Below are 14,333 nucleotides of genomic sequence, written 5' to 3' on the forward strand. Positions count from 1 at the left end.
GGAGCACCTAAGCATGGTTTGTGAATTTCAGTGGCTTTTTAAATGTTTGATTTAGTTAACTCTAATGGGAAAAATACTGGAATTTTCCTTACAAACATAGCCCTTAAATAATCATTAAAATACAGGCTAATGGGAGCTGCAAATGTCTGCAGTTATGTCCCTCTGCCAGCGTGAAATTTGCTGTAGTGGAGATGGCCAATATACACTCTGCACACCATAAATTTAAAGTCTTGAGATGTACTGTGAGCTGAGGCTAAAGTACACTAACTGTATTATCCTACTGGAGCTTTCCCTAAAATTAAAACTCTGTAAACACAAACAAGTCTGTTTCCTTAGTTTATTAGTACAAACAATGCATACACAAGACTGTATATTGTTTGAAGACTGCAATAGATATCTAATTTAACAACTCTGTAACAAAATTTAACTAAATTTGACATTTATGAAAATATAAATCTCTGATTCAATAGGTTTTCCCAACAATACAAAGTTTACATAAAAACATTCAATATGATCTATTAGTTGCAAACAAGTTAGGAAAAATCATTCAAGTCACTTAATATACTATATTGGCTTGTACATATAACATTCACACACTACATTAAATTCCAGCTTAGCATTCATTTCTTGGAAATCTGTGGCATGAAGTTCTCATTTTAAAAATAAAACTGTTTTTTTTTAAACCATTTGAAAAATTTTCCTTAGATGTGCCATCTTTAAGATATGTAAGGAGGAAGATATCTTCTTATGCTTTCAGATGATGTCCAGCATTTCTTTTACTTGGACGAAATGGATTTTTTTTTAAGCATTTGTCATTATTTCACAATTTCTGCCTTGAAACTGATAAAACTGTACAAAAGGCTCAGAACAGTTCTAAAGCAGAAAGTGAAGCTTGTAAGTAAGAAAAAAAACATTACAAATTGGAACAATAAAGAACCTTTGGGCAGCATTTGCATTTAGTGGAGAATTAGCACATATACAAGCGGTCCCAGAGTGTTTGGTCGTCTGATCTGTATTTAACATGGGAAAGAACAGAAATGATAGTAAGGCAAATGTTTTTAAGATTAAAACATGGCATGTCTGAAAATTTTCTGTTAAGGTTACTTTGGGAACATAGGAGATACTTTAGACTTTCTTAATTCAAAATGGATAGCCACCTTTTAACATAAAGAAATTCATGTGTTTAACTGTTTATCTGCAATGTCCTTTGTCTTTGAAAAAGTTTTCTTAATGACCTATACTAACACACACTATGAAGACATATAACTTCTTCAAACCAAAAACAAAAACCCAACTCTATATTCCTTTTATGATCTAGGTTTAATATCTTTTTTTTTTATCACAATACAGAAACCTGAAATCCCTGCATGCAGTTAAAAAAAAAAAATCTTTTAGTCCTTTCACTGCTGTGAACAAGTATTTATCACCTCACACACTGTCACGTTTGCAGCTGACTGGTACCTACACCTTCCAACCCAAAGATCAATCCCAACTAAAAAAAAAAAAAAAGTATTTTTAAAATGATGATGGAATGTATCAAGTGTTCCAGGTTGGCAGGTGACATCTTGTCATTGCACCATCAAGCAAGAAAAATACATTTTTGCAAGTGGATATAAAGTTGGCTGTTAGCTATAGATTGAGCTCTGACCACTTCTAGGTGACTTGGTTTATAAACAGTGGTCTGCCTCTTCTCTCCGATCACATGGAACTTTAGCTCTAGTTAAAGCAGTTTGTCAGTCGCAGATAAGATCACCTAACTTCTGTAATAGCATAACAATTTTGAAAGTATTGCTAGAAGTTGTTAATCAAGGCCCTGGTGAAATCTTCGACTGAACCTTGTATTCCGAAGTTAAAAAAACAAACAAACAAAAAAAAACCCTGCAGCCCATTGCTTAAATATTTGCTTCATGTTCCTCCCCTCCCCCCCTTTTTTTTGTGTGTTCGTGTACATAAATGTCAGAATATTTGTAAAGGAAAAAATAGCTGGTCTGCCCTCTGCTGTTAATGTCTTCCAAGAAATGCACTGATTTTTACTTGAATTCAGAAGACAAATCTATGCATGTATACTGTCACTCAGGTAAACTAGTTCGGACAGATACTCAGTTGTCAGCAGCAAAACTGTGTCCTCTGCAATCTATGGCTGAGCACACCTTTTCATAGCAATAGTTGTGTTTTTTGGTCGGTGTTGCTTCACTCACCTCAGGCTCTATAACTGTAATGGGGCTATCCCTGGCAAATACTTCAGTCGATTCCCTCCATATGCAGTCTGCAGTCACTTTGAAGCTATAATTGTGACATTTTGGTCTAATCACTTGTGTCGTGTTGTTGAAAATCTGACGGCTGTTTGAAGTAGCAATTTTGATTTTCAGTGCAGCATCGACTCGATCCACTACGGTGTAAGTGCCTATACTTCCATCATCAAATCCAATAATAATATTTAAATGTCTCTGTGAGAGTGTAAGGAAAGTGGGAGTTTTATACAGAGAACAGGCACCGATATTTTTGCCATCCGCTAGCCTCATTACAATTAAACTAGAGATTGCACCATTGTCATCATCTTCTTCATTGCGAAAACAGATGTACACAAGATAGCGGCCATCACGAGACAGCCTTTGCCTCCAGATGATACCTGGAGCATGAACTACACGAAGTTTTCCACTGTGTAGATCGAGCACATTGATGTTCTCATCACCACGGGTTATAATTCCTAGCTTGCCATTTGGGGACATTTCAAAGTCTTCCAAATTTTTCAAGAAATTGGTAGGCAGTTGTACACGTCTGCAGATGACTTCCTCTGTTAAGCTCCAGATGTTCACAGTTTCAGTAGATGTTATGAATACTATAATATCTGGGCAGTCTGGTATCAGTTTGACATCTACAATGCTTGCACCATCATCACAGCAAAACTTCTTGGTTATACTGCCTGTCCAGAGACTCACTGCCAACACTTTATTCTTTGCCATTCCGACCACAAATGTATTTGCAGTTGTTATAAATGCATTCTGTAAGGCAACTAAAATATTGCAAACCCTATGTCCTGTGGCCAGTCGCCAAACTCTGGATGCATTTTGCTCACAGAGGGAGACTACAAACTGATCATTATGAGTTATCATTAGCTCTGAGATTTTTTGCCCGTTAATGCGAAATATGTTTTCGCCACTAACAGTGTGCCACACGTACTGGCTGCATTTATCATCTGATGTAACCATTATCTCTCCAGAAGAGGTCAGCACACAGTTTTCAACAATACCTTCGTGCTTGAATACAGCTTCAATATATCCAGTGCTGAAGTTCCACTTGTGGACAGAATCTGATCCATCCAATGTGTATATTAATTCACCTCTGGCTGGCAACACCAGTCTTTGGATAGGTTTGCCAGATTTGTCAATATTGGACATAGCAGTTATGATGTCTATATCCCAAATAGAAAGGACACCACTGGTGGATAAAGATAGCAGCATGTTATGATGATTTGATTTAATTAGCCTGACTATAGTTCCTGAGATTTCCTGTAAGCTTGCCATACACTGTCCCGTATCTCTTCTCCAAACAAAAATGGCTGAGGTATTTTCCATTGAAGCAATTATACAGTTGCCATTTTTGGACAACACAGCAGATATAAAGCGCTCGTTGTGTTTAGCTCTAAACTTTTCAGCTACCTTCCACACATGAGTGTCAAGAAGCTCAATGCTGAGAGCCTTACAAATTAAAATTGCACTTTGGTCTTCAGAAAGCTCTATGCTGACAACCTCGCTGTCATCTCTCCTGCAGTCGAAGTCATCTGTAAGCTGGGGATTTGCGATCTCCTCTGTATTCCAAACAGAGAGGCTGCCTTCACTGTCTACCATCACCATTTCTTGGGCCTTGTCCAGAATGAGAAGAAATTTCACAAATCCACTAGAAAATTCAGAGGTCACGGTGGCCAGCTTTTCTCCACTGCCTAAGTGAAAAATGGTGGTGGTGTTCAAATACTGTCCACAGAAGGCATAAACTCCATCCGGAGAACATTGCACACAGGTCACCTCGTACCAGCAGTGGAAGTGATAGAGAGGCCAGCCATAAATAAGGTCTATTACAGTGACATCTTTGCTGGCCTCCAGCCATGCAAGTGCATGGTTGACTGATAATGTAAACCCATTTATAAAACTGGAGGCCCCCCCTAATCCGCAATGTTTTGACCCCTTAATTTCCATTTCGGACAAAAGACAGGAATTTATGTTATCATATATCAAAAGAGTGTTGTTTGTTGTAGCCACTACAAGATACCTTTCATCACTAGTAAGTTTCATCCCTATGATAACAGATGGAGAGGTTGTAATCTGCCTCAGTAGCTGGCGAGTCTCCACATCCCAAGTGCTGATGGAACCATTTTCCAAAGCAGCGATGATTGTACTGGGATTAAAAGTAGGCAGAATTTCAGTGACATGCATGCAGCTGGATGACAGTGGCAGGCGCTCGGGGCTATAAGTTACATCCATGGAAGAATGCAGAGGGACAATAGAGCAGTACTTGGGTCCATCCTTGTCGCATTCTAAGAGGAGATGTCTGAGTTTAGGCAGTGAACTTACTACGGGCAGAAGCCTCTGTTGCAACTCAGCAGAGAGTGAGCCTGGGTATTTTACTACTTTCAACTTGATACTGCGGAGGGTACTGGCCAGAAATTTCAGTTCCTTTTCCTGCGAATAGGTGTAAGCCAGTTCTATGTCAGAAAGTGCTTTATCAAACTGCCCTATTCTAATCATGGTGTACAGCCAGCTGAAGTTCATAATGACTCCATACAGCAGATCATCTGTTCTTCCACATCTTGTCAAGTGATGAATAAGTTCTGTCATTTTTCTATGATTGATAAAAAAGATGTCAGGCTCTAAGGGATTACACTGAAAAACCCATGGCTGATCAGGTGCCTGCCTGTCAAAAGCAATCTGATCCATGCAGTGTTTTTCTTCCTCATTCAGGCCTCTACTATCATGATCAGGGCAACTGTTTAAATACTGGTCATTGCTGTAAAAAGGTTTTCTTCGTCCACCTGACCAAACACCAAGAAAATATTCTGCCATGATCGTGTGCATTTCCTGCAAATCTTCTTCATTGTTCAGATACAATTTCTGGGCAATTAGGTGCAAGTGTCTGTTTGCCCAAAGAAGAAGGGTAACATTTTTCACTTGTCGCTCTATTAAGTATCCCTGCAAACCCTCCTTAAGCCTTGCAATGTATACATATGGAATTCTCAGTGGGTTACTTTCTCGGATACTCTCACTTACTTCATACATAACACTGTTGTCAAGGGCCAAAATATCTTCCAGTTCCATTTCACTCAGGCCGGATTTGGACATAGTGATGTAACCAAGTGCTCTTGATAGTAGTCGTGATCCACACTTACTTTCCAGTGACCAAAACAACTGCTCTATGCTTTCATGTACAGTGACACAGAGGGAGGACTCATCCACATCTTTGTGAGATCTCCAGTTCCTGACCTCTCTGAAAGTTAAGTTCACAAACATAGGCAGTGTGCACTTGGAGAACGCTTCATTGACGTAGATTTGTTGCCCTGATGTTACTTTTCTTTTAACTCGCAGCAGTTGATGTTTCAGTACTTGGCTACACATCTTCCTGTCCCTTGCAGTCAATTCAATGTAGTTGTCTTCTTCGTGAATAAGGCACCTCAGTTTTTGCAGGATCCCGTGCTTGTTTGGCAGTGTTGACAGAATTATCCGTACTGAACGGGGAAGGTGAATGGGAAGCCACCAAAGCTTCCTAGCATCATCGCTATCTGTTAGCTGTTCTAGGGCATCGAATATTATCACCAATGGTCTATGGAATGAAGACTCATTCAAGAGATTTATGAACAAATCCCGGAGGTCATGAATCTTTTTTGGGTAACTTTGCACAAGGCAACGATAGTTGACTGCTAATTGTTCACAAATGCTTTGAAGTATATTCTTCAGATCTATGCTTGTTTCGGTGGATCCCAAAAATCTTATAATTACCACAGGGTCAGAATCAGGTCCCATCTCTTCTTGCAGCCAGGAATAGGCCTAGAATACAGAGTATTATTTAGTTAGAATCTAAATGAAGTACAGCGAGAGTTTATAAACAGTAATAGCCTATATATTAGTAAACATTTCTAAATGTGACTGGTTGAATGGAAATGCTCTCACTAGTAGAGTTCGAGACTGGTTTTGATTTCTATGCACTGGATGAAATTTTTGTCATATGTCATCTTTGTGTAGCCTGGCTAATATCCCAAAACACTAAGGCCCAGATCTATGAAGAGGTTTAAATCTATGGGGACCTGAACAGAACTTAGTCCATAAATCCCAGGGTACTCTGCAAAATCTGTGTCTCACTTCTGGAGATCTGTAGGTAGACATTCTTATTAGCAAACTTCCTTAGACACTATGTGATGTCATCCTTGGCCAGGCAGACCAACTTGGCACCTAAGCTTGTTTAATATTAATTCCCAGCTGAGTACAAATACATACCCTGACAATTTTGTTGGACAGGGATGGGAATATACTATTGAACTTTCCTAGCTGGTTACTTTAATTCCTGGGCCAAAGAAGTATGCTCTCTCTTGGTGTGCCTGTGGCTCTTTTATGCTGCCACAATGGGTAAAAAGTATTTCTTAATATTTTTTTTGTTAGCATACTAAAAGAAAATGAGGTTTGTGGCTCTAAGTTCTCTCAGTCTATGCAGGCTAACTCACTCAGTTCTCTCATGTGCTAATTCCTTTCACTTCACTTGAAGTTATGACAGAATATTTTAAGAGAAAAATGTAACCGAAGCCTCCAGGTGAACTTATGTACTGAAATGAGATTTTGAGCTGCAAATCCTAATTTCACATAGGCAAAAAATGTGAATCTATAGGAAGTCATATTTGGGAAAGGTAGGATTTTAAATATTATTGTTCCTTTATCTATTTCCTTCTGGCTGATATGGCTGTTTTCCAATCTATTGTGATAAATTCTCTCAGCACCCTGCAGGGAACTCAAAGTTGTGACTTTCAGCAACAGTATTAAGCTTAGAGATGCCAGTTTGTGTTTTTTTTCTTCTGCATCTGGTTCTCCTGTGTTGTACAGTGTTTCCCCTCATGTCCCTGTAGTACTCAGCTTAGTGGATGAAGAAGCATGTCAGATAAAAAAAGGTATTTTTGCTGATTATTACAGATAGTTGTAGTTAGTGTATCAGAATAATTCTGGAGTAATTTCTGATGAGAATGTTAAACAAGATAGCATGCCTTGGACAAGCATGTTGTATTTGTGAATAAGATTAAAAACAGCTTATGATGTGTAGACAGTTCGAGGTTCATAGGACTTTGGTGGAACAAAAGGGAAAGAGATCATTCTAAAATACGTTTTTAACCCTACCAGCTTTTTGAAAGCTCTAATATGTCTTTTTTATTTCACTTGGGTATATGATATAGATATGTTGTTACTAAAAGGCAGTCTTTTTCTGAACATATATACAATAATATGCAGTATGTCAGTTTTATAATCTTTATTTTACTAAGCTGGCCTTCATGCATTAATGATCCTGGCATCACCATTCTATGTAAGGTATTTATTTACCTTCTTTGCCACTTCGGCTAATAAAAGAGTTTTCCCTGTGCATGGTCCTCCATATATGATAAGTGGGTTAATATGTCCTATTTTGCTAGGTAGAACATACTTGTGAACTATGTTTAATGCCTCACATCTGTATTCATAAAAAGTGGAGTATGTTTTACATAGTGATGAATGTTGAAGAACTTCATCATACAGCAAGTCTGTCTCGGTGTCAAAATTCTGCTGCACTGTTGCCTGGATTATATCGATCATGTCTTCATAGAATTGTTTACCAAGTCCTTCAATGTAATGATTCTCCACTTCTTGGGAATACCCCAGTTTCATGTCACAGTGAGTGACGGATGTGTACACTCTCAGATTGGAGGATGCAACGATGGTAGGAATGAATTCATCCCTGAGCTTGATCAATTTCTCATGAGCTTCAGGATCTCGTAGAAACTTCCCAGCTGTATGTACCACATCCATGTATTTTCCCATCTCTGGAATTTTAACAAAACGCTCAATGTTGGCAATTTTCCGAATGTAGCAAACGCACTTCTTTAGGAAAGCTGGTGTTTGTTTACCCAAGGCAAAGTCAAGTTCATCTTCAATAGCTGAGGATGAAAAGAGAACAGAGTCTCTGTTATATTTTCTTTTTAAACAGTTTAAGATCCTGCCCCCCTCCCCTCCTTCCCCTTCCCCCAAACATGCAGACTCTTTAATGATTGCATCTGTTTTCTGTAAGAAGCAGAAAAAGCACAGAAAAATTGTTGGGTGCTTTTGTAGGGGCTTCACTCTCAAGCAAGCATAATGAGCTTTTTTTCCCCCTCAATCATGTGAGAAATACCAGCAGAAATATATTTTCATGTTTGTGGAAAGGTTGATAGAAAAGATAATAAATGAACATCCAGAAATAGCCTGAACTTTACCAGAGGAAAGATATCTCTTTGCTTGGCTGTGTTTCATTTTTCCTTTTTCATACAGCAATTTCACAGCAGTCCTAAAAATCTTCTTTATTTCTTCTGATATATCTTGCCATTTGTTCTCATTCATAGAGTTTGAAGAAGGTTCCATCTTTAAAAAATATCCACAGTTAAACAGTAGGCTGTAATACACACATCTACAACTTCAGTAAAGGTCTACTATTCAAGGTCATAAATACAGTAACAGAGAAACACATTCACTAAAAATAAATGAACAAGTTCAACTTTTTATACTGTAGATAATCATAATGTATATTCTACTTTAGAATAATAAAAGCTATCTACTTTGAATATTTTCTAAATTCCTCCTGTAGGCAGCTGATGAAGTATTCTTCAAGAATAAGACCAAGAAAACCCAAGTCTATAAAGTGTTTTGAGATGCAGGCCTGAAATAATGATATTAAAGAAGCAGTAATACTTCTAAAAATTATTTTTCCTATTAATGACAAGTATTAATAACAATAATTAAAGCTTGGATTTCAAAACGGAAAATGAGTTTCCTAGTACCTGCAGTTAAGCACCTCATATTTGAAAAAATATGGGATTTTATCTGACATTACTTTAGTCCATACATTGCTATAGTAACAGTAATCTTACTGCCATTGGGGGGGGGACTGTGAGATAAATTCACTGCTCCCTTTAGAGGGTATCTGTCAGATACCACAATGGTGGTTTCTGTAACACAGCTGGCAGTTACAGCTGTGGTACTGCAGGTGTCATTTTCAAGGGGTGCCTTGTTTTCCTGGCAGCGGGAGGGTGCAACAGGGAAAAGAGCGGCCCTGAGGGCTACGTTCCTTAGCAACTCTCATGACACGTTCAGAGCAGTCTTTTGTTACTTTCAGTGAGTTTATGAGATGTAACTCTGTGTTAGCTTTAAGTTTCAAACATCCTTTGGTAACTCCTGTTTGTCAGTAGCTTGAAGAAAGGTAAGAACTTTAAATAACAAATAAAAGTTGAGCAAATGGATTCAAAGGGATATGGCAGTAAATATGCAATATACAGTCACATAATACTATACTCAGCTCACTAAACATTTCCGTGTTAATGTTTTTTAATGTAGGAGGGTGGAATTGAGCCTTGGGTAACAGATAATTTTTATTGTCACCAATTAATGACAAATGCATGTTTTAAAAATGATAATTAATGATGCTGGAAAATCTTCCATTAGAATGCAGTTATTAGGTTAAAAGTATGGGAGGTGCAGAGGGATTGCATTAGGCAGTCGTCTCGCTCACTCTTGCAGAGCTTTTTCCACTGATAGGGAGGAATTTTTTAAGGATGTGAATGCAACTTACTGTTTTCTGGTAGCTCTTCAGCATTTCAGATTTCGGCCTGAGGTAATATGCTGGCGGCACTGCGTTCTCATCTCTGCAGTACCACTCTTCTAAAATTCTGGTCTCTAGCTTGGCCTCCACGGCAGCATCCAAGATCATTTCAAATTCAGCTGATTCCACTTCCCCTGGGATGCGGATGTTCCCATACTTCTCTCCCAGTAGACCCTGTGTATTTTTAGGAAAGTAGGGATTACATTTTTCTTTTTAGTGAAGGAAAAATCCTCCACAGGATCTGAATGTCTTAAAAATCAGTATGGTAATAGTTTCATGACTTTGAAATTACTAGAAAGAGAAAAACACACAATGTACAATGAATTACTACTGAGATTATTGGGTTGAGCTCCATCCCACTATGATCACCTGGTAGATTTTCAAGCAGATGCACTGTCCTTAACATCAACTGGTAATAAAAATACAAAGGTATTCAGAAGATGTAATTAAAAAACACTCAATGTATTTTCTTATCACAGTATTGACTCAAGTATTGTTGATTTCCATTGGTGGGCTTTAATCACAAATGTAAAATTGAATGTAGGAGGAATCCTTTTCTGTAGACTACAGGATAAGAATGCATCTCTGGATTCCTTACCTCTTGGCTTATTCTTAGCTTTCACTGTAATGGAACATAAGATTTTATGCTCTGTTTGATGAAAATTCACATGAAGCTGGGTACATCTAACATTAACATTATTAAAAATGCTGCTTCTACCAGAAATACCAAGATTGATGTCGTAGAATAACAAGTTACTTTGCTGCCTTGTATTCCCATTCTGCAAAAAGTGTACAGTGTCTTTGCCCCAGAAGCTATCCAGGGAATGCACAGTGGAAAGAAAGAATATAGTTTTGACCAATACCAAAACCCAGTTTATTACTTAAGTGCATGTATTTGGTATAAATGTAAAGATATGTGGAAGTCAGTTCATAAATTTCATTTTTTATTTCTTTCCTCATTTAAATATATTCAGTAAAGACTTTGAGTTAATGAGAAGGAACACTTAATGTGGAGAGGAACCAACAGCATCAGCATCTTGATTTGAATTGGAAAGATCTCTTTGCAAAGTAATGCTAATGCAAATACAGTATTACCCTAAAAATGTAAATGACCTTGTTTGTAAATAATAAAAATCTAAATAATAATTATTTTTAAACCACTCATCATAATGAGAAGCTGTTCTAAACTTTTTCAGTTGTAACTAAACCTTTCAAATCAATAACTGATGATGATGAAGCTTCACTGATTTTAGAAGTATGATGCTGCTGACACCCTTCTCTGAATCCGGTTGTGTTGGCAGAAGGTACTCAAGCGGCTCATCCTGTTAGGTGTTGTAGCCTCAGATCAGAGACATCATGGCACTTTATGGAAACACTTCCTACCCTGTTTCAGGCAAAATGTGACCACAGCCCATATTTTCTAACCTGTTTTTTGCCTGGAGCAGATTAGGGAGAGCTCACGTGAAGAACAGTGCTGGCTCTGATGGCATGTGGTTGGCCTGACAGCCCTATAATTCTGGAATTCTGAAGCTGCAGAGGTTAAACACAATACAATGTTATTTTCCTCTTGTCAAGTGAGGTTAATTACTCTACGATGCCAAACTTGCACTGTCAGAGTGATGTAGGAATCCCATAAATTTCTCTTAGTGGAGCTTTGCTATGCACATTTTTAAATTACATTAAATAGCTATTCACGAGGCTACACTTTCTCTAAATTTAAGTCCAATGGATTATCCAAGCAAAGCTCAATAGTTGGGCCATTCATTAGAAATATTAAAATGTCAATATTAAAAAGTCTTGTTTTAATGTACTGCGTTTAATCAACTAAATTTATTTTGGATTTTTTTTTTGCTTTTCTGGTACAGTGGATGCTGTTATCTTTCCACTGTATAATAGGTGAGTAAAGAAAAGCACTACCTTAAAATTAAAACAGAATTTTTTTCTTATCTGTTATTGCAACAGACATTATATAAGCAATCCTGTATTAGAGATCATCTTCCTGACCACCTGAGCAAAACAAAATTAAAGGGAATTTTAACATGAACAGAATAGAATAATAGAATCCTTAGAGTTGGAAGGGATCTTCAAAGAGGGGGTTCAAAGGGATCTCCAACTCCCCTGCAATGAACAGGGACATCCACAGCTTGATCACGTTGCTCAGAGCCTGGTCCAGCCTGGCCTTAAAAGTCTCTAGGGACGGGGCATCCACCACATCTCTGGGCAGCCTGTTCCTGTGCCTCACCACCCTCACTGTAAAAGACTTTTTCCTTATATCCAACCTAAATCTACCTTCTTTAAGTCTGAAACCATTTCTCCTTGTCCTATCACCACACACCCTGCTAAAGAGTCTGTCCCTTTCTTCCTTGTAGCTCCCCTTTAGACGCTGAAAGGTGACTATCAGGTCTCCCCAGAGCCTTCTCTTCTCCAGGCTGAACAGCCCCAGCTCTCTCATCCTGTCCTTGCAGGGGAGGTGTTCCATCCCTTGGATCATTTTTGTAGTCCTCTGGATGCTCTCCAATGGATCCATGTCTCTCCTGTACTGAGGACTCCACATTTGGATGCAGTACTCCAGGTGAGGCCTCACCAGCACAGAGGGGCAGGACCCCCTCCCTTGCCCCGCTGGCCATGATTCTTTTGATGCAGCCCAGGATATGGTTGGCTTTCTGGGCTGCGAGGGTACATTGCTGGCTCATGCACAGCTTACCATCAACCAGTACCCCCAAGTCCTATAATACTGGAATCACTGTGGATGATGTTGTCATGTGCTTTTAAATAAAGTGGAGGCCTATGCAAATATTATTTGAAAGACATTACATTTTCTAATTGAATGGTCTTCCATAATTTTGCTCACTGCATGACTGGAAATCACAAGTGGTATTTTTATAGAAGTCCTTCATGAGCTGCATGAATTAGTCATGCTCAGAGCACACCTCTGAAGCTTTGCTTTCTACTGAGAGGATGATGAGCATGCCAAGCTCCTGGGGAACAGTTCTTCACTTAAACACATATTTTACTAGACATATAGTATGCTTTTCACGAACAGTGGTCACTGGTAAAAAAAAAAAAAAGATACAAAACGAAAAGCATAACTAAGAACAGAAGTAGACTATATGTATGTGCTGGAATCTTAACAAAATTTGTTTGTTATGCTACATGATAGCCTTTGAATGGGTGCATTGCATGCACAGGCTGTGAGAACAGCATCTTCCATTCTTGCCTTCTAGGCTGTTTCCAAGGAAAAGCCATCTCCTCTCTGCTCTTCTGGATTTATACCTGTTTGTATATGTGTATTCTGTCAGGGTTCCACAAAAACATCCAAAACTTTACGTGCCTAAATGAGAAACTCAGAATGGGACAGCTTTCTCCAGGGGCTTCAGTGTCCAAGGTGCAGCTATGGTAGAGGCTGGCAGCAGCCTCTGGAAGTGTCTATCCCTCTCTCATTATTCCCTGTACATTCAAATAGGAAAAACAGAACAACAGAATTTAAAGAAAATGCAGTTTCTCACAATCTTCACGTTGCATCATGCTAAATAAAAATAAGAATATTGTCATTTATGCTGTTTATGAAAAATACCACAGCACTCTGCAGTAATAACCTAAAACTTCAATTTGCAATAATGACACTGGGACAACTTGATGATTATTATAGGAAATTATTTTTTAAAGGCAAATGTAATGTTTACGCTATGTTTAGTACTAAGAGACAGTGTTATATGCAGAATTGTGAGTCTAAATGTCCCACCTGATAAGCCATTTTTGTTTAATAGTAAAATAACAAATTAAAGATTCATTAGATTGAAGGTGATTGATCTGTTTAAAGCTACCGGGCTGGTAAATGTATAAAACCCTCAGTAACTAATTGTATCAGAGAGAACTTCAGAGAATTGACAACAGAGCAACCTCAGCAGTAGTCTTGTTAGCTTTGTTGTGCATGAGGCTGAAGTTAAAGGAAGATTATTAAAGGCAAATTAAAGAATTACTGTTTAGGTCCAGATGGAAAATATTTTCCTTCTACTCTGGGCATGGGAAGATATTAAAATTATAGGTACAATCACAGTAATGACCAAAAGGAGGAAACCAGCAAGATTTGAATTTGATCTTGACTTTTTGCCAACATAGAAAGCTGCAGGTTCATTGAAAATACAGATGTCTAGCTAGTGAATGACCAGATCCAATGATCTTCTGCTGGACTGCATGAAATCATAGAATGGCTTAGGTTGTAGGGGACCTTAAAGATCATTTGGTTCCAACTCTCTGCCATAGGCATGGTTGCCAGCCACTAGATCAGGCTGCCCAGGATCCCATCCAACCTGGCCTTGAATGCCTCCAGGGATTGGGCATCCGCACCCTCTCTGGGCAACCTGTTCCAGCACCTCACCAGTCTCTGAGTAAAAAATTTATTCCTAACTTCTAACCTGAACCTACCCTCTTTTAGGTTAAAGCCATGGCTCCTTGTCCTATCACTATCAGACTGTGTAAAA

The 14,333-nt window shown here is 38.5% G+C and overlaps 1 protein-coding gene across 1 annotated transcript in view; it reads right to left on the minus strand.

Annotated features, from left to right (window-relative positions):
• The window catches only part of NWD2 (NACHT and WD repeat domain containing 2), a 47,671-nt gene continuing 34,554 nt past the window's right edge, over window positions 1,217–14,333 (minus strand). Inside the window, exons 5-8 of the mRNA XM_021395507.1 lie at window positions 9,823–10,026; window positions 8,474–8,618; window positions 7,569–8,158; window positions 1,217–6,035 (exon numbers count right to left, since the gene is read on the minus strand). Of these exons, the coding sequence (XP_021251182.1) occupies window positions 2,100–6,035; window positions 7,569–8,158; window positions 8,474–8,618; window positions 9,823–10,026 (4,875 nt within the window). The 3' untranslated portion in view covers window positions 1,217–2,099. The remainder of the gene's footprint in view (window positions 6,036–7,568; window positions 8,159–8,473; window positions 8,619–9,822; window positions 10,027–14,333) is intronic.

The sequence above is a fragment of the Numida meleagris genome, chromosome 4 (assembly GCF_002078875.1).
Source record: "Numida meleagris isolate 19003 breed g44 Domestic line chromosome 4, NumMel1.0, whole genome shotgun sequence".
Taxonomy (NCBI): Eukaryota; Metazoa; Chordata; class Aves; order Galliformes; family Numididae; genus Numida; species Numida meleagris.